The 19,109-nt window shown below is 43.2% G+C and overlaps 1 protein-coding gene across 1 annotated transcript in view; it reads left to right on the forward strand.

Moving 5' to 3' along the window:
* phf14 (PHD finger protein 14) overlaps positions 1-19,109 on the forward strand; it is a 79,232-nt gene that overhangs the window by 40,545 nt on the left and 19,578 nt on the right. Inside the window, exons 15-16 of the mRNA XM_078290172.1 lie at positions 5,448-5,510; positions 6,329-6,450. Coding sequence (XP_078146298.1) covers positions 5,448-5,510; positions 6,329-6,450 — 185 coding nt within the window. The remainder of the gene's footprint in view (positions 1-5,447; positions 5,511-6,328; positions 6,451-19,109) is intronic.

Here is a 19,109-nt window from a genome sequence, read left to right on the forward strand (position 1 = left end):
ACCAACGTTTTTTTGTTTTTGTGTAATGAATTAAACCCGCCTTGTCTCTGACAATATTATGAGGCGGTCTATTGTTCTGAAGGCACGTCAGTAATCATATGCGTGAAACTGGTTTCAGTAGAGTTTTGATGGTGCTCACTGTCTCAATGGATGAATGTAATAGTTAAATAGTGCTGGAGGAGTGGAGGGATTTTTCTGGTACTAATGAGGGTATTTTATGTGAAGTAAATAGTCAAAAACATCTGTGTTTGTTTTCCAAGTCCATTTTTTTAGAATTCTAAAATGCAGGCATTTAAAGGAAAACCTTTAAACCACTCTCGGATACTCTTACACTGTTAGATATCATCAATCTGTGATGTTCGGTGCATTCCAGGAGCTATTTTGTTATGAAGTGTTGTAGCGATGGGCAGTATACCAGTAGGAACGATACACCGGTAGAAATCTGTGCCAAGGTTTAGATTCGCCTATACTGTTTCTACCGGATGAGCCAGAGAGGCTGGAAGTGGACAATCTTAGGCTGAACATTAGCCATGCAGACGTATTTATGTTCTACAAACCTAAAGTCAAGCTGTTTGTCATGAGTTGCATAATTTCTGAAAACACGTGGGCAGGGCTGCTTTTCAAGTAGCACCCATGTGCGTTTGTTTATGTAAGCAGAGACATGGAGCTTGAGGGAAGTGAAGGCAAAATGAGTTCAAATTATCAGAAAAACAAGTATACCATGATGTATACCATTATGGTCCAACTTTTTAAACTGTCATGATAGAAAATTTAGACCATATTACCCACCATTAAAGTGGTGTAATTTACCTTTTTGGTGTACCCACTTTTGCTCAATCTGCCTCATCTACTTACATCTATTTCATTTAGTGATTTCCTACAGAAATCTCCCAAAATGACACTCAACAACCTCCACAGATGGAGCGTGAACTTTCAGTCAAAGATGGGCGTGTGGTCATATAAATACCAGCTGTTTCAAAAGACCGTATAACATTTTTTATAATAGTAATAATGAAAAACAAAGCAGTATAATTTTTGTCATTTTAGTAATTCAGCTCAGTCATAAAATTTCCAGCCATGACCTAAAATGTACCTAGAAACAGGAAAAATACAAATTGCGGAAGTGTGTCAACACAAGTGGTAAACGCTGCAACGAATTCACCGTGTCCACCATGTCAACAGTCCAAGACAATACAAATCAGAATTATCGGCTATTTTCACAGTAATACAATCAAAAAAGTGAGTAATGACTGCTACACTTCGTTTATGGTTGATTTTAAATTCATAAATAAAAATTTAGGATTTTTTGAATGTGGGCATTCCAATGAGTTTAATGCGTGAACGCTTCCAAGTTGTGGCAACGAGATGTCATCCCATTCTCACGCTTCTTCCCATATGACATGAATGTTGAACGTCGGTGCAAAATGGCGGCTCTAGAAAGAAGCTCTCGCTCTTTGATTCTGAGGGACTGATACCAAAATTTTACCGTTGATGTTTTAGATCGCTGAAACATTTTCTGCTGTCAAACATCATTGTTGTTTCACTTGAAATATCTCACCATGCTGTCATGTCATCTACGTTTGGCCAGTTATCCTCTGGAATAAGAAAAAAATACACCACCAAACAACAAAATGGACCCAGAACGTGAGGCACATCGTCAATAGCCGTTTTAACAGCGCTTAAGTGGTTTAAGGTGGATTGTTTTTTTTCTTTGAAGGCAGAATATGTAGGTAAAGTCTTGGAAGGATGAGAAATTTATGTTTACATCACATTGCACATGAGCTCATTGGCTTTCTAATGTTAAAGACTAAATATCTCGTAAAAGTTGTGGAAGGATGAGTATATTTCTTTTACAATGCTGAAGAAATGTAATTACTCAATTTCAGCACTCAGTAGCCTGGCTCTTTGTCTTTCTCAGTGTTTTAATGGATACTTACATGCAAATGAACTATTCCTAAAAACATCCAGGCTTAGACTATTCCAAACGTGCCATGTTGCCACAAATCCTCTAGCTGATTTCCCGGTAAGACTTTTTTCCTTTTGCCATACAAGAGCCACAGTATGTGGACTGTGTCCCATTTGTGGTTTAACATTTTGTGTCTGCTGCGAGAGCGAACAGAAACCTTTCCACCCCTCCATGGATCCCACTTATCTGTCCCGACCACGCTCTGATCCTCCGATATAGACCCGCCTTCCCGCTCCCTCAAGAAACACTCAAGATTGATATCTTACAGGGGATGGGGGGGGGGGGGGGGGGAAGGAGCTCCAACCTTTCCTTGGTTTTGTCTTCCTCTTCCCTTTTGTTTTTACACCGTCAATATCTGACCCACTCCCGCAAACCTGAACAGGATCGGGGGGTAACGTTCCACCTCCGACTGCTCAAACGACAAGCAAAAGCTCCTCCTGTTCAAATAGAGAAATGAACAAAGAGAAGGCAGGAACGTCTCTCCCCTGGTTAGCGCTCTGTCTATCCGTCACGGAGGGGGGAGCTGCAGAGTGGAGGAGCGCAGTGCCAGTCTGGGGGTTAATGTATTTTTCTGTTCAGGTTTTGGAAACCCTGGGCCTAGAAGTGCGCCGAGGACCCTGCTAGAGTACTCGGGGATTAAGCGGCTTTTTTTTTTTTTCCCTCCCCGATTTTTCTCGCCACCACAACCGCCCGGTCGAGGCACTTCAGTGCAGCATTTATCTTCAAATGCAAGGCACGCGATGGCAGGCGCTAAAAGGGCCCTGCTTTGCATTTTTAATGCTTTTACTAGGGCACCCAGGCGCTGGCACTCCTCTAAAGCCGTGTTTCAATTTATCAGGGCCGGCTAATCGACCTCCCGCTGGCCTCCGAGGATGTGGCGTGAAAGGAGGGTGTGTTGATTTGTGTGTGCACGCGCATACACACACCCCCACATTTGGCCACGAGGGCTAGCGTGGCCCGGTCCCACCGTCCTGCAGCCGAGACTCCTCTGGCTGTTACTCACGCCCGGTAGTGGGTAGTGCCTACTGGAGGAGAACCTTTAAAGTCAACCTGTGAACTGAATTTTATTTAGCATATAAGACGTGTTGTAGCTGTAAAATTAATGCTCCATAGCACACTCGTCCTGATTTTACACAACACAGCCCCTCTAAAGATAGATCTCAGGCGTTCTTATCTTTAAGCAAGCATATTCAGACAAAAATCACTGGGTTTCATGCAAGAACCACGCATTAACAGATTTTCTCTTAAATGTGCATAATGTAAAAGAAACCCAACCAGGATTTTCTCTCAATATATTGTGGAAAAATGTTGATAATGACCATTCTGTAGCCCCCGGATGCTGCTTTCTTTCCGCGTGTTTCATTTTCCCTTCCCCGCTGCTTATGGTGCGTAACGTATCAAGCCACCATTTGCGTGAACTTCTAAATTGGAGAAAATGGAAGCACAATCATTCTGATAAGCGGCTGAAAACATTGCAGTTTTTTAATGATGATGTAATGGCACCGGGTTTGAATAACATGCAGGAAAAGTCATGCTACAGATGAAGGTTGTGTTTGGCATTGACCTACAGTACATACAGTTTTTTTTCGTAACACTGAGGATCCGTTTGGCAAAACTGAGTTTAGTCAGAATTGAGACTGCAAATGAATGTTTTGCTAGGCATTAGTGATTCATCAGAGACATTAGTTTCGATCTATCAATCATAAACAAATTAACCAAGCCGATCGGCTATTAACAATAGATCGATGTTCATTTCTTATCTTTATTCTTTCCATTCACAAATGATCATCTCCTTTTACTACACGTTGACTAAAGTGCATGCATTGCAACCAGTGGTCCTTTCACTTTGTTAAAAGTTCATACAGCACATTGTAAAAGCGGTTTGAGATGCCAGTAATAAATCAGTTGGCAAGGAAGATACCCAGGTGTTTTGGTCCAACTCTTGATCTGCCAAGTATGAGGAAATGTAGGCATGTTCTCACTGAAGGTGTCACCTGAAGGCATGCTGCGGCAAAGAGCATCCAATGTTGAGCTTGTATTAGAATACATTTAAAGTTTCACATATCCAATATTTTTGTTTGTAATGCATTTTTCTCAAGAATTTAAATTTAAGACATTTAGAAAAAAAAAGAGGAAAATGTTTATGCATGATGTTGTGTTTTTAACTGAACATGGCCACTTGCATTCTGTTTCTCTTCAAATCTTCTGATATCATGCTCTTCCGTGATTTATTGCTACCTGCAGCCCCCCACGGTGCTAACATTAAAACCTCTCGTATGAACATATGCCATTAGTGAGTAGGAAATTATGAGAATTAAGTTAATATGTCTAGTTACTACCAGTTCCTATGCTCTGTTAATTTTTCTAATCCTGTGTGAAATGATTCATGGTTGTTAAAGATGCAACGATGTACTTAATTAAAAGATTGATTTTGCTTGAGTCTTATAAACTGCCCGCAGTTTTAATTTCCTCACCTGAGCAGAGCCTGTGATTAGGTGTGCGCTTGTGTGTGTTTTTTCAGCCGACGTCGAGCCGAAAACCAGGCGCCGAATCGGTGTTGATCTCCTCGGCCTTTAATAGACGACTTTAATAGAGACTACTTTAACAGAGAAATTATTAAATAATGTCGGGCCTTTTGTTTGGTGGCGCCGTCGCAGGAGAAACGGCGAAGGGCTTTAGGAGCCAATTGGCAACGTTCTTGCAGTTAGCATTCATAATGATAAGTGCTCCATCTGGCGAGCGGTGGCAAGCCAAAGGCGACAGATGGAATTGTTTTCACAATCTGTTTAAATATGTTGTCGATTTTTCTTCCCATTTTAACCCCCCCACCCCCCACCCCCCCGCAGCTCCATCACTCGCTCGCTAGCGTCAAGGAGGAGATGTTTGATTTTTATTTCCTTTCATGTTCCGTCCCATCTCCCGCCTGGAGGAAGCGCCCTCCAAACCCTCTTCAGGCCTCTGTAGATTTGGGGGGCGTCGCTATACCTCCGTCCAGGGCAGGTCGGAGTTGCCAAGTGCAAGTGTTTGGTTTCCATGTCTGGCGACCGCGTTCAGTGCAGCGTGACTTGCTGTGTGAGCGGTCAGCTGTTAGTCCTGCGTGTCAGGCCGCCTTCATCTTCAGTCTTAAAATAGATTACTGGTTACAACACAGAGAGGCGCCGGATCGATCCGTCTCTCCGCTCTAGCTCAACTCTCTCTGTCCAGAATATGAACCGCAACACCCTGGCAGCCATTACGTTCTTCATTTAAGTTTCCCCTACTGTTTAATAGGCAGGATGGGTCACCCTGTGTTAAGGAGCTGTTAACTCACTTAAAAGAAGGCTAAAAACAAAGAGTTTTTACATACATAGACTTATTTTGTCTGCGGTTGATATGTTGACAAATTTAGGAGCACACAGTGGGAAGATGAAATTACTTCAAACTAGTGCATCATAAAGTAATTTTGGGCATTGCTTAAAAGTACTCATTTCATGTTTCACAGAGAACCAGGGGGCAGAAGAGGAAGAGGGTGCCCATCTGTGAAGACAGAGACGATAAAATTGAGGTTTGTCACTTCATTCTGTTACGGAAAACTACTGCATTTCTTCCAGCTTACACAGACATATTCAAATTCTTGATTATCGAATTCAGCTCTTCTAGCTTCACTGATATTTGCATTTCGTGACACATCCTTTAATTACCTCAGCAATCCAGGTCTATGTTAATTTGGGTTAGACCAACATATCAGCTTGCCGATATATGGGGCCAGTTTTATTAAATATCAGATATCAGTCAGTGTCGTCCACCTCTGATATGATGGAAGTTCCTCCCTGACCGCAGTTAGTGAATACATTTTTATTAGTATTATTTTGATGTCAGATGTCTGACCAGAGAAATCGTTCATTGGTGTCATGTGGTGTGGGAGGATTTTACTTAACAGTCTGTAAAACCTCCAATGAAACCTGCCTCACCCTACCTAACCCACCTAAGAGAATTTCATTAGTCTGGCTTTCAATGGAGAGTTTTAGTGTCCCATGATGGTCTAAACACTGCTTCAGAGGCTTTTCCACCCTGACAAGAATAAAGTTCTGGGGGAAAATGCGCGTGAAAATGGTCAAATTTCCAAATATTGAATATCGGCACAAAATAATGGGTCAGCAGCTTCAAATCCAAAAACATCAGTATCGGCTTTCATAAACCCACATCGGTCTAACCCTAATGTTCATGTTCATGAATTTTATTCATGAAATAATATTGGTACACCCCCCCCCCCCCCCCCCCCAACCCTACCCTCCCAGAACCTAACATTTCATTCCCTTTTACATCCCGACCACCAACAAGCGCTCATACAGCATTCGGTTCTAATCAGCCGTGTTTCCATAGGAACCGCCGCCACGGGAGCGCCGGCAGCGCCAGTCTGCACTGCAGAAGAAACCCAAAGCCGACGACATGAGGACCGAGTGCACAACCTGCAAAGGACCGGGCGACAACGAAAACCTAGTGAGGTGAGGGAACATGTGTGTCTGCGGCTTAGAGACTGAGTGGGGGTGGGTTTCCACATGCGCTCTGTGTGTGTGTGCGTGCGTGCCTGTGTGTGTGTGTCATGTGAGGCAGCCATATCCTCCTGATGATTAAAGTTCAGTCTTCATTAGGCTCTCGCCGCCTTGGCTCTGCAGAATGAGGGGGCTGAGGGTATCTGCTCCATAGGCCCCCTCTATTGAACTGCCACATACATTTGCACAGTTCATTAAGACATAATGAATAGCACAATTTATTCTGGTCCTTTCTCAGGATTTCAGGTGTCAGGCACCCAATAAACAAGATTCTTCTCCGACTTTATAAATCTGTGGAAAAAAAAAAAAATCTAGATTGCAACAGGCACCATGTCATCATGCTGTCATTTAATGAATTTCTTACATGAAATCTGTCTCCATTCACATCAGACCTCTGTACTCTGGATGAGTTGATGTCATTTGACTAAACAGGATTCCCTTCATGTTTCTCTCCCATATGGTCTTCCCCAAACTGTCACTGGCTCATTGTAACTTTAACCATTTTATGACTAAATGAATTATGTTAAAGCATAACTCAAGCCATTTTTGAGCTGGATGCATAACTCCATCATACTGATTGATTCCAACCAAAATCGTGTTAATTGCTTCACTATAGAGCTATTTGTCTTGCTTGCCATGGTGTAGCTCTCCAATACTATACTACTATATATTGGGCCAATGGACACTCAATCCAAAACATGCCTTTTTCAGCATATTGATGATTACTCTGTAATGAGACATGTATATATTTAATTTTCAGTTTATCCATGACCTGACCATTTTAACTATTTATTTTGCACTGCTTTACACAGTGTTGCATGCAGACAGGCAGCCGCAGACAGCCAGTAAAGAGGGAACAAGGAAGTGCAAAAGCAGTGGCCAAGGCAGCATCAAAACTGTACGAGAAAGGCATGACTTTAGATCTTTTTTTTTGCACCCAGGCAAACAAAATTTAAGTAGCTCTCTAGTGAAGCAATTAACAAGATTTTGGTCTGAATCAGTTGGTATGATGGAACTAGATGAGGGGAAAAAAGGGTTATGCTTTAATACCAAAAGTGTTTGTGTTTTATTTTTAGTGGCCCTTAGGCAGCGTTTAAGGTGTAAGGTTTGCTGGTCGGGGTGTGAGGTGTGCTGCCCTGACTCTTTCTATCTTTGCATTGCACAGGTTGTGAGAGCCGGGGCAGCCACCTCACCTCCCCATAAAAACTCGGGACAGATGACCTTTGGCTTAGAGACAGAGAGAGGCAAATTGAGGCGTTTGAAGAATGGCGGTTGGGGTCAGGCTGGAGAACGAGATGCCCCTCCCCCCCCCTCCTCTGACCGTCACCTCCCCAACGACCTCTGATCCAAACTGGACCGACAACTGTCCAATGAAAATTGGGTGAAAGCGTCCAAATCTGAGACGAGGAATCTAAATGCTTGAGTGTTGCTTTGAGCCAATAAGGTTTGGTTAAAGGGGGACTCTAACAGCTTGTACACACTGCGAGCAACTTGGTCGATGTGTCGCTCTATTCTGACCGACTGTGGACGGTGCGAGAAGCTCCGACTGCATCTATGTAGCGGTCTGCAGCTACAGAGTTTTGACCAAGAGAAATAAGCTATGTATTCATATAAATCATGTATTTTTTGCTGCTTTGGTATTGCCGTTTTGATGAGTTAACATAACTAAGATAAGCTAAGCTAGCAAACACTAATTAATATGTAAAAAAAAAAAAAGCAATAAAATTACTTCAGAGCATGCCATTTACCCCAACGATGGATGCAGCCTTTTTCCAAGCATAATTGTTTAGATGTTTATTCCTAGTCTTTCAAAAAAAATAACTAGGAGGCTTTGAATGGCTGTAATCAACTTCTTGTCCATTTTGCACCAGGCTGAACTATTCATGAAATTAAATCACACTGGTAGGGAAACAAGGAAGCACACAAATCGTCCGATACGATGCCAACAAGCTTGTTGACCGTCCACATAACGGCTGAGTTTCCGTGGTCACTGACCTCTATAGGAAATTAATGCACTTCTGGTGACTTGTTGATCGTGTTGCTCGCAGTGTGGAAGCACGGCAAATGCTGAACGTGCTATAAATGGCATGAAACTGCTGCACTCTCTTTATGGACCTCCAAGTGTTGCTATAACAGGGGATGCCTTTGCATCATCCGTGGCCAAATCTGTTGTCGCTCTTCTAACTATATGAAGGAGGAACTGAGATTATGCTGGACTCTGGACTCAATGGGAAAACAAAAGTGTGAGCTTTAATTGAGAGAAGTTTTTCCTCCCCATCCTCTCCTAACTAAATCCTCTCTATGTCTCTAGGTGCTCACCCGCATACAACATATATTTGAACTGTTTTTGGTCAGCAGGCTATTTCTCAGTGGTACTAGGACGGTGCTCTGCTCTTTTGACATCCCCCATACGGCTTCTCATCACAGCCAATCAGTAGTATTGATTAAAGTCATCTCCCACCCAATCACCCTGTGCATTTCGACGTAAATTCCTTTAATTGCAGATGCACTTGAGCCTAGGCTCGGCCTGATTCTAGTGTCGTGTCGTGTTTCTTGAGTAAGTGGAGGAAAAGAAGTATTAGGAAATGTGAGTGTTTTTGTATAGAAAAGCGAACCTTTTCTGGTGTATCAAGTGTAGCAGTACAGTAATGCTACGATAAAATGTCTGTAGTAGAAACAAAATAGGCTAGTTAAGGTAATAGTAATAGTACTTAAAATGTTAGTACAAATGTCTTTAGTGTCTTTAGGCCTTTAGAAGTCTTCCTCTCTCTCTCCATATCTTGAAGTGACAGTTGAACTGACACCTCCTCTGACAGAAGCCCAGCTTTGTCTCCATGTCCCTGGTGGCCCATAGTCAGCGCTGTCAACACACCAGCTGCTTTCTGGTCTGTCAGGGCTCATGACAAGTGTCACATCCTGCCCTCATATGTCACTCTATTGCCCATCCAGGGCCCTATATGCATGCATCTGGGAGCAGTCAAGCCCATACAGCTTACTGCTTTCGCCCCTCTGGAAAGTCCGTCCAGAAACGAAGCCATGCTGGGTTTTTTCTTTCGGAGATGAGGAAGATCCCTGACTCGCTGACTCCCGATCAGTCCCGTCCCATCACTCATGCCCGGTCAATTTTAAAGGACTGCTTGTCAATGCTACAATGCATGGCTAAATCTATTTACCCCAAATCTGTACATTCATTTTAAACTGAAAACAAGTGATGTGCTCTTGTAGCATTTTGAATGCCAGATAGCTTTGTAGTGTGATGATGTGTACAGTATTTATTGAAGAGGCCGACCATCCTTTTCTTTTTGTGCCTACATACTTTATTCTATATCATCCACCTTCTTGTGTTGTGAACAGAGTTGAACTCTCATTTGTGACATCGTCTTGAAATGACTGCCATCTTTTCTTTACTCGCTACACATTTATTTGTTTACAAACATGCCTTTAAGGGATTATTTCTGATTTATTGTGTAATGTACAACTGTGATATGAAGTAAGAATGTGAATGTTGCTGCTGTTGTGTATGTGAAGTGTCTCGGCCTCTGGCCCCTAGCTCTCCAAAATTAAGCGGAGCTTTAATAAACTCTTGACTTTTTCACCTTATTGCCACAGTGATAAATGAGTGTCAGCCAGCTAATTAATTGTTCTGAAGGTGCGGCAGCGGCGGTCCGTTTGTGCGTGTAATGCCCTCTGTCATCTGTGATTTATCACCTGGGAAGTGGCCTTGTCGGGGGGTGGCTCAGATGAAACGTCGCTATCCAGCCCGGTATACCACATACTGAACTGATCTGTCTGTTTCACCAGAGCCTGGATCCTCCTGCTGCAGTCACTACCAGGGTTTCACCAATATGGGGTTTTGAAGGCAGATACCGATGCCAGTATGCTTGGTTTGAAGCTGCCAGTAGTCAATATTCTGTATGTTTAATTTTGACTATTTTCATGCCAAAAAAAACAACTAATTGCACTGAAAGTATTCAGTCTTTCCAGCAGAATTGTATTTTTGGCGGGGTGGAAAGACCTTTGAAACAGCGTTTATAATATAGTCCAGTGATTCTCAACCTTTTTCATATCAAGAACCCCTAATTTAGTCCACATTAGGGCCACGGACGCCCATTTGATGAGATTTTGTCTCTCGGACCCAAATCTGAGAATATTTTTATTGTTAGATATGATTTTGTCCAGAATTCCATGACTATCTGTATTGTAGATAGAGAGAGTCATTCTTCTACATTCTCTTATTGTGTTACAACTTCTTGTAAATGAAATAATGCTGATTAACAATTCATCAATTTGCTGGGGACCCCCTGGAACCCCCTTAAGGACCCCTGATGGTTCCACAGACCCCATGTTGAGAACCACTGATAACAGGACACTAAAAGCCTCCATTGAAACCCGGTGTAATAATAATAACGTATTCATGACATATTCATGCATGCATGTTTGGAAGTCAATCAAAATATCTCATTAAAATCATAGCTTCCCATAGAGAACCGGTGTAGTATTAATCAACTCAATAAATATATATGTAATCAATCAAAGGGCATCATATCCATCATATCAGAGGTGGACGACACTGACTGGACAATATCTGATTTTTAATAAAAGGCCAATATCAATACAATGGCAAACCGATACATTGGCCCAACCCTACTCACTACAATATGTTCTTCTCTGTCTACAGATAGAATAGAGAGGCTTTCATGGACAATCTGGTTAACCCCATAACAATAGCCCAGTGTGTCTGCAGGCGGATGGAATAGTGTTTTGTACTTTGCAACAACAAGTGCAGACGAGAGAAACAGAGAGATTTCGGTGTGGGACATGGCAGCGGCGCCCGGTGACGTCCGGGGGGGGCGAGATGGAATCGGCTCACCGTAGCGAACTGTAAACGCCCCAATCCCTCATCCTCGACCCCCGGGGGTCTTCGGAGACCAGACGGGTGACCCCCGGCGAGCGGAGATCAGCTTTTACTACAGCTGTGTTCCGGTTAGGGGATGAGACCGAGGCCTGAGAGAGAGACACAGCGAAGCGAGGGAGGGGCGAGAAAGAGGGAGAGAAAAGCAAGCGAGGAGGTTCTGGAAGAGCAGTAACCTTTCCGATGATGAGTGCGTTTCCCATTACTGTTCTGACACCGGATCCGGGGAGATGATTTAATGGCGGCATTTTGTTTTTGCTGACTTCACCCTTTTTTTTTCTCCCCCCCACCCCCTATTAAAAGAGAAAACACAAGGAGTCGGGGGGCTGAGGCTGTGTGGGAAGTGTGGCCAAGCAGCTAAAATCTATTACTCCCCAGCTTCTTCCCCTGCCTCTTTTATCCCACTGATTCCACCGCAGTGTGTGTCCGCTCCAATGCTTCCTTAGGTACCGGCTCCTCTTCCTCCTCCTCCTCCTTACTGGTTTCATCCTTTTTTAACTCCACTGTGTCGCCTCCTACCCTCATTTTTCAACGACTACACACTAAAGACGAACCGCAAAGCCCTAGGGGTGGCAGTGGCGGTGGCTTATATCCTAATTAATTAATTGATAGCTTACCCCATCACACACACACACACAGTAGTTTGAAGGGAGTTGCGGTGCGGTACAAAATGTTTGTGGTGCTGTTTGTGTCTTAGGGCTAGAGGACTTCACATAGCGAGGCGCTGGCAGAGCAGACTGAGTTCCTGGTTGGGTCAGATGCCGCAGGGCTAAGGTTCGTCCCGCAGAGTAGAGGGCACGGACCTGCTATTGATAGAAGCCCAGCATGCTACCTTCTCCAGCTCTGTGCCCGGTTCACTGGGGCCCCCTGCTGGAGCATTAGAGAAACATCAGTCAAGTGCAAAGTGCTAGGTGAGAGCTTAAGAGATCCCTCCCCTCCCCTTCCCTTCCCCTTCCCTTCCCTTCCGTCCCAGCAGTGAATGAGTTGTGTCTAAATGAGCTAATAAAGGCAGCTGTCCCGCCACGGCTCTCTCCATAGGTCGGACTCCAGCAGCCCATTCATTACTTCCCCCCCTCTTGTAAAACAATGGCTCCTTAATAATGTTGCAGCGGTCCAACAGTAAATCAAAAAGTAGGAGGCTTGCAAAGTCCGATAATCCACTCCTTTCTATGGGAAGACACCGGTGCACTTTGTCATGGATGAGAGTCAATGGCTGAGCGCTTTGTGCCGTATTGATTTTCGTCACGTGGCCACTCCCGGGGTAATTGCGTTGCCCACTTGTGATAAATTCACTGCCTTGTTTCAGCCACTTGGGCTCAGACATCAGGGCCGCCGGAGAGAAAAGAAGTTTTGAGGCCACAAGCCCACTGTCAATACCTGGCCTCCTTTCCTGCGGGCACAAAGGGCCGTAAAGCAAGCGAGCGTCGATAGACCCCCCAGGTTCAATGTCTTGTCACGAAGAAGCTTATTTGTTCGCTCGGCGTTTCATTTTTTATTTCTGTCCGTGTGGTTCTTTTTTGCAATCTGGTTTAATTTTGATAAGGAAACGAACACGTGGACACCGATGAGGAAAGTTGGGCTAACTTGCCCGATGCTGCATTTCCATCTTGTAGTTAATCCACTAAGAAGCTAATCAAAATCGGCGAGCAAGCAGATTACTCCCCAAACAAGTAAACACCATTTAATTGCATTTAACAGACATATAACACTTAATTCTTTTTGTCTCTCTCTGTTGAAAGAGTGCTATTATCTCTTATCTGATTCACAACACACAGCATGTTTTTATGCTGATCAGCTGCCAGTGCGAATGCCATAGAGTGGAGAACTTAATGGCTGTGTATGAATACCATAGATGCAGCTTAGTGTTAGTTTTATATACATTCTGTATGTGTCATCATATTTGAGGTCCATGCTAATGGACACTAGCAAATCACAAAAGTCCCCCAAATGCAGATATCCCTGTGATTGGGGTTCTAATGGCTCCAGTTCCTCTAACTACTCCACTTCCTTTTAATATCCAATTAAACTGGCTTAAGTACTTCAGGAAATCGATATGATTTGTCGCTCTTCTCCGTTTTATAGAACGGAGATGGTTCAATTAGCATTCCTCTCTCTGGTTACATTTGGGCACAAGTGTAAAGAGCTCACACCATTCTGAACTGTATCCCTCCAAATCATTGATCTAATATCGCGTCGTATATCTATATCAGTGTGCGATTAGCGGTAAGTCGACAGATCTTTCTGCAGGCTGTGTGGGCGAGGGGCGAGGGGAGGCTCCTCGCCGGGCCGCGGGCTGCGAAACTCCCTCTCTGGAAAAAAAAAACGGGGGGGAAAATGTGACAGTGAATTGAAGAGGCGGATGAGATCAGATGAAGCCCGTCTCCGGCGCCCGGGCCGTCGGGGCCGTCGGGGCCCTCTCGGAGCGGAGGGGTCCCGGGGTGATGCCGGAGGGGGATGGGGGGGGGCTCGGAGAACTTCACACAGAGATTAAACACCAGATGAAAGTGGACACGAATCGCCAAGCCGAGAGAAACATGTGTAGCAGACAAAAGCAATCAATCATGTCCCCTCCACCACCTCACCTCCAATAAGATTACATCAATCAATAACCTCTCTTATGAGTGATTGGATTTTGTCTGCTTCCAGAGTACAAGGGAGGGGGGTTGGGGGGGGGGCTGCTCAATTTTCCCAATGATTAAAGCAGGGCCAAATTGCTTTGATAACATCAAGGACCTTGCTGTGGCTGGGTGTGTAAGGGCAGTGTTGGGAGCAGATAGAGGCCGGTGGCAGCAGGGGACTCAGACAGTGGAGAGAGCCAGATGACTGGCTACATTACGTAGATCGGCCAGCCGGGATTCCAAATTACCTCCGAGCGCCAGGCCAGTGCCGGTAAAATTTGGCTTCGGTGGAGAAATCAAAAGGGGTCAACCGCCCGTGTGTCCGTTTATCCACTGCCTGGCATGCGACGATGTATCTAAATTCAATATATCGCGATACACAAATGTGACGATACGTATCGTGGGGCAGAAAAATTAATTGCAATATTAGCTCTGTTATTCTGCTGTAGTAATCACAAATGAGACGCTTGACCATCACAATTTCACAAGCTCTCCATCCAAATTATATTATTGTCACTTTGTAATGACATTTTTAAATTGTTGTTTACATTCTAGCAAGACAATGATATCGCTGGAAAGATTTGTGGCTCAGAAATAAACATAATTCTGCACAGTCAGACTTTGTTGTCATTGAACTTTTATTTATTACATCGTATCGTGGTCATATCGAATCGTAAACCCCATATCACATATCGAATCGGGTATCAAACCCGACAAAAAGTAAATTTTCGACACTACAGCCAGCCAACCAGCAGCCCACACTAGCTGCCTTCAGTCCAATTGGGAGTCCAGTTAGATAGTTTGTTGGTTGCTGGTTTGAATCCCCACACCGGCCTGGAAAATGTGAATGAGTAACACTCTCCCCACTGAAACTCCCAAACTGTGGGTTGTACTGGGCAGCTCCCACTAGCCACCAGTAGAAGACTGTGGCTGTACTGGTCAACTCCCAGTGTGAATGTCAGGAACTGTATGAATGTGAAGCAGGGTGAAAAGAGCGTGGAGCTCAGTCGACTTGGATAAATAAAGGTTAAAACAAAAAAAGTTACAACTCCAGCCCTCTGCTGTCTATCCTCAGTTATGTAAGTGCGCTGTGAGCGGCAGAAGAAACTCTCTACTTTTCTGGAAATATTTTTGAAAAGTGCATGTATTGTCATTTTGAAATCTAATTAATTATCCCCCGCCCCTCCCCGTGGCCGGCGCCACCCCCTGCGCCCGCATCACTGAGCAGTGCTTTAATTCCAAGATCTTCCCCACGATACACAACAAACATTACAATGGGTTCATTAAGGTAAAGTAATTAGGGGAAGAAGCGCGCGGAATCGTCACCATCTCGCTAAATAAAAAAGAAGCCCTCCTGCGACTTTGGAAGGGCTTCAAGTGTCTCCAGCAGGGAAGCGGAGGAGGTTCGCTCCTTTCTCCCGTTCGCCTTTTAGCCGGAGATTCATGTGAAATCAATTGTCGGTTTGTGTGCAACAATAGGAGCGCGCTCATTAGTGGGAGCGCACACACTTTGGTCATTTGTCTTCTTTTCACTGGGCGGCCGGAGGGCACTTTAAATTCCCATAGTTTCCTCGGCAGATATGCCTGCTCAGCCCATCCATGCTTCTGTGTGTGTGTGTGTGTGTGTGCGTGTGCGTGTGTGTGTGTGTGTGATCCACCTGCCTAGGCATATTCCCGCTAATGTGCAGCAGCTGTTAGCTTCTGCCTCTACAACTCATAAGATGCCAATTATCTATGCCAATTAAATTTGTACACTGTTTTTAGTAAATCTACCATGCTTAATTCATAAACACGAGGAGTGTATTATTACACCTATTTAACAGGTTTCCTTAGCCCAGCGCCCGAGGCTCACCTTCAATGAGCTTATGCGTATTAAGCTTCGACCGATATGGGTTTTTGAAGGCCGATACCAATATTTTTAGACTGAAGCTGCCGATGCTGACATTCAATATCTTTAAATTTTACAATTTTTATGCCAAAACATTGCAAGGATTCAGTGTTTTCCCCAGAAGCGTATTAATCTGAAGCCTCTGAAACAGCATTTAGTTTACTTTAGGAGATCACGTAATAAAAAATGTCTCTTGATACAACACTGACAGTCTGTTGCTGTCGGCATTCCACTCCTTCACCACGTGAACTGAATATATGGAGATGCTGAGGGAAGCTCAACATATAGGAACATGGCTGTGATGGAAAATATGTGCCTGTGCAATGAACTGGTATTTCCATTGATATTTTGTAAGAATATTGAAGAGTTATTACCTCTGTTAAGGAGGTTACGTGTTCGCCCGTTAGTTAGTTTGTCTGTCTGTCTGTCTGTCAGCAGGATATCTCAAAAACTTCTGAACGAATTCCATGAAATTTGGTGGAGAGATAGAGCTTGGTCCATTGAACGATTGATTGATCGAACGGATCGATTGACTTTGGTGGTGATCCAGATCTGGGTTATCCACCATTAGAGAATTAGCGTTTTTCAGCCATCGCTATGAAACTAACGGAGATAGAGACTTGATTCCAAATCCTAAGGAGATGATATTTGCAGGGTCAAGAAATTAATTTCAATTGAAGTGATAGGAATGATGTGTTTGGGTGTAACAGAATTGTTGGTTGGCGCTCTGAATGCCTTCTAGTTACTAATCCAACGTGAAGCGAACACAAGATGCACCTTCCATGAGCTTTTTCGGTCTCATTCCTTCCTATGCCATAACGTCAGCCTCTTTTCATATTTCCCCTCAATCAAACACCGAGCTCGACTTGCCATCCGCCATATTGCATTTCTCCGTAGAGCCATCAAGTCTGATATTATCAAACTGCTGCCTAATTCCTTTCGGCGCAGACATCCAACACAAAGCTGGCTTCACTGTCGAAGACCAGGAATTGATACCCAAACACTCGCCGCCATAAATCACGCGCCGACAGCTTCTTGGATACAGGCGTATAATGTGATTTCATTATATTCATACTGAAAACCGCCTGCATGGAAAGACTGCACAATCCAACACACTGAAACAGAATCAATGTGGAGGAGCGATGAATGATCACCCATTGATTTCCCAATAAACCTTGTTCATTTTATTGACTGAGGCATGAAAAGTGGATCAGCAGATTCCTGAGGGCCATTGAATTCTATGGGAATAGTTTATAATGGCGATGTCGCTTGTCTGGAAGAAGCCGTGATGTGTCCAAAATCACAGCCAGAAAACGTCTTTTATTATCTCAATTTAAGGCCTTTAAATGTATTCAAATGTATTAAGTAGGGTTATTGGAGGTCTAATATTTTCAGGTTTAATGTCAGGTAATGCGGGTTTATTTCGAATTGCGTTTCATTTTGATGCGGCTATAAAATTAGACAGCGGTGTCAACAAACTCTTTACATTTGGTGATATTTATTCGAGTTGGAAAATGTCATGAATTGCGTAGTTTCACCAAGAGATGTGAGTGGCTTTATTTTCTTATGTTGTATCACATTACTTCACTTCCAATTGGTCACATTATGCATGTCTACTCTTAGATTAATACAGAAAACAGGCCCCTAAACATTTAATTTCCTGACCTCCTTTTTCTTATTCTGCTCATATATAGTTTCAGAACTTTGAGTCAGAAGTTGGCTGGTATGGCAGCTTTTTGTGTTTTTTTAAATCTTAAATCCAATTCCAGGCAGCATTAAAAAGGTCTTAGAAGGTCTTTCTGAAATGTGCAGATAGCCTGGGTATCACAACATCCCAGAGTGAACTGCCTCTGTTGGTATGGGTGTGGGGGAATGACTTTTTGTGACTTGGTGGGTGTTTCTAAAGGCACATTCTCAGTGCTGGTCTTCAGAATCATCTCAGTGATCAACCAATCCCATTTATGGATTAAACAAATTTACCCCTCAGTTTGCCATTGGAAGGATGTGTTTTAAAGCAATATTCCACTTAGTTTTAACATGGGGGTTATTCGGCACTTGACTGCCATGAAAACCAGAATATAAACTAATCACCAAGGTCAGATGCAGCCGGACGAGTTTGTAGTGTTTGGATTTTTACTTCACATTCATTTGAATGAGGCTGTGGGTCCAGCGTTTTAGAACATAATTTTGCCAAATAGCATTTTTATTGGTAAGAGAACATAGCGGAGGGATACCATTTAGGAGAGAGTTCCTGTTTGGGAGACCGGATCTACTTTTATTTTTAAATACTAAACCAAGAGTAGAAATGCAAAATGATGAAGGATCCAAGACTGCTTTATTGTCTTAAAAGCAGGATCTGTTGTTGAATCTGTTCACAAACGTGTTAAATGTCAGTTTTCAGGCTATTTTGTTGGCCTCAGTCAAATGAATGGGAAGTATACTGTATATCTGAACGCTACAAATCGTCCAGCTGCATCCGATCTTGGTGATTAGTTTATATTCTGGCTTGAGAGGACAACACAGCTCTCCTCTCAAATGTTGTCATTTTGGGGCTTTTGGATTCTGTACAGATCCATTTTTTTCGCCTATGGCAAAAATGAATAGGATTTTTGTATCCCACTTGCCAATCGTTCTGTTCTTAAAATGGGTTAAATAATGTAAGTAGAAATGACAAATAATTAAGTTATTACATATTTTAACACATTAATCAATTTAAAAAATATATATATATATATTTTGCTGACAGTCATGGTGCGGATGTCACATTATCCTCGCTTCACAAAGTCATGAAATTCTGGAATGCTAAGCTAAGTATGGCTAGTGATTTTTCATTTTTTTTCATTGCAGCTTCAAAACCCATCACAATCCACCTCAACAATAAAAGAAAGGCATTAATAGGGGAATCTTCCAAAACCAAAATAGTCAATATTAGCATTGGATGTAGTTAAAGGTATTAACATCATTAAGGAGCCAAATAAGGAATCCCTTATTTGGGAAAAATTCTGTCACGCTTGAGAGGAAAATTGGACTTCATGTCCCTTACCAATCAATTTCCTGGTGTCCTTTTTCCTTTACTGCCCATTTATAGTTTCACAACTTTCATTAACTATGTTCAATCAGAAACAGGCTGGTTTTGCCAGCTTTGTTTCTTTATTTTGGCTTTTAAAATTGGTCTTAAATTAAATTCTAGGTG

This window comes from Centroberyx gerrardi, chromosome 19, assembly GCF_048128805.1.
Source record: "Centroberyx gerrardi isolate f3 chromosome 19, fCenGer3.hap1.cur.20231027, whole genome shotgun sequence".
NCBI lineage: Eukaryota > Metazoa > Chordata > Actinopteri > Beryciformes > Berycidae > Centroberyx > Centroberyx gerrardi.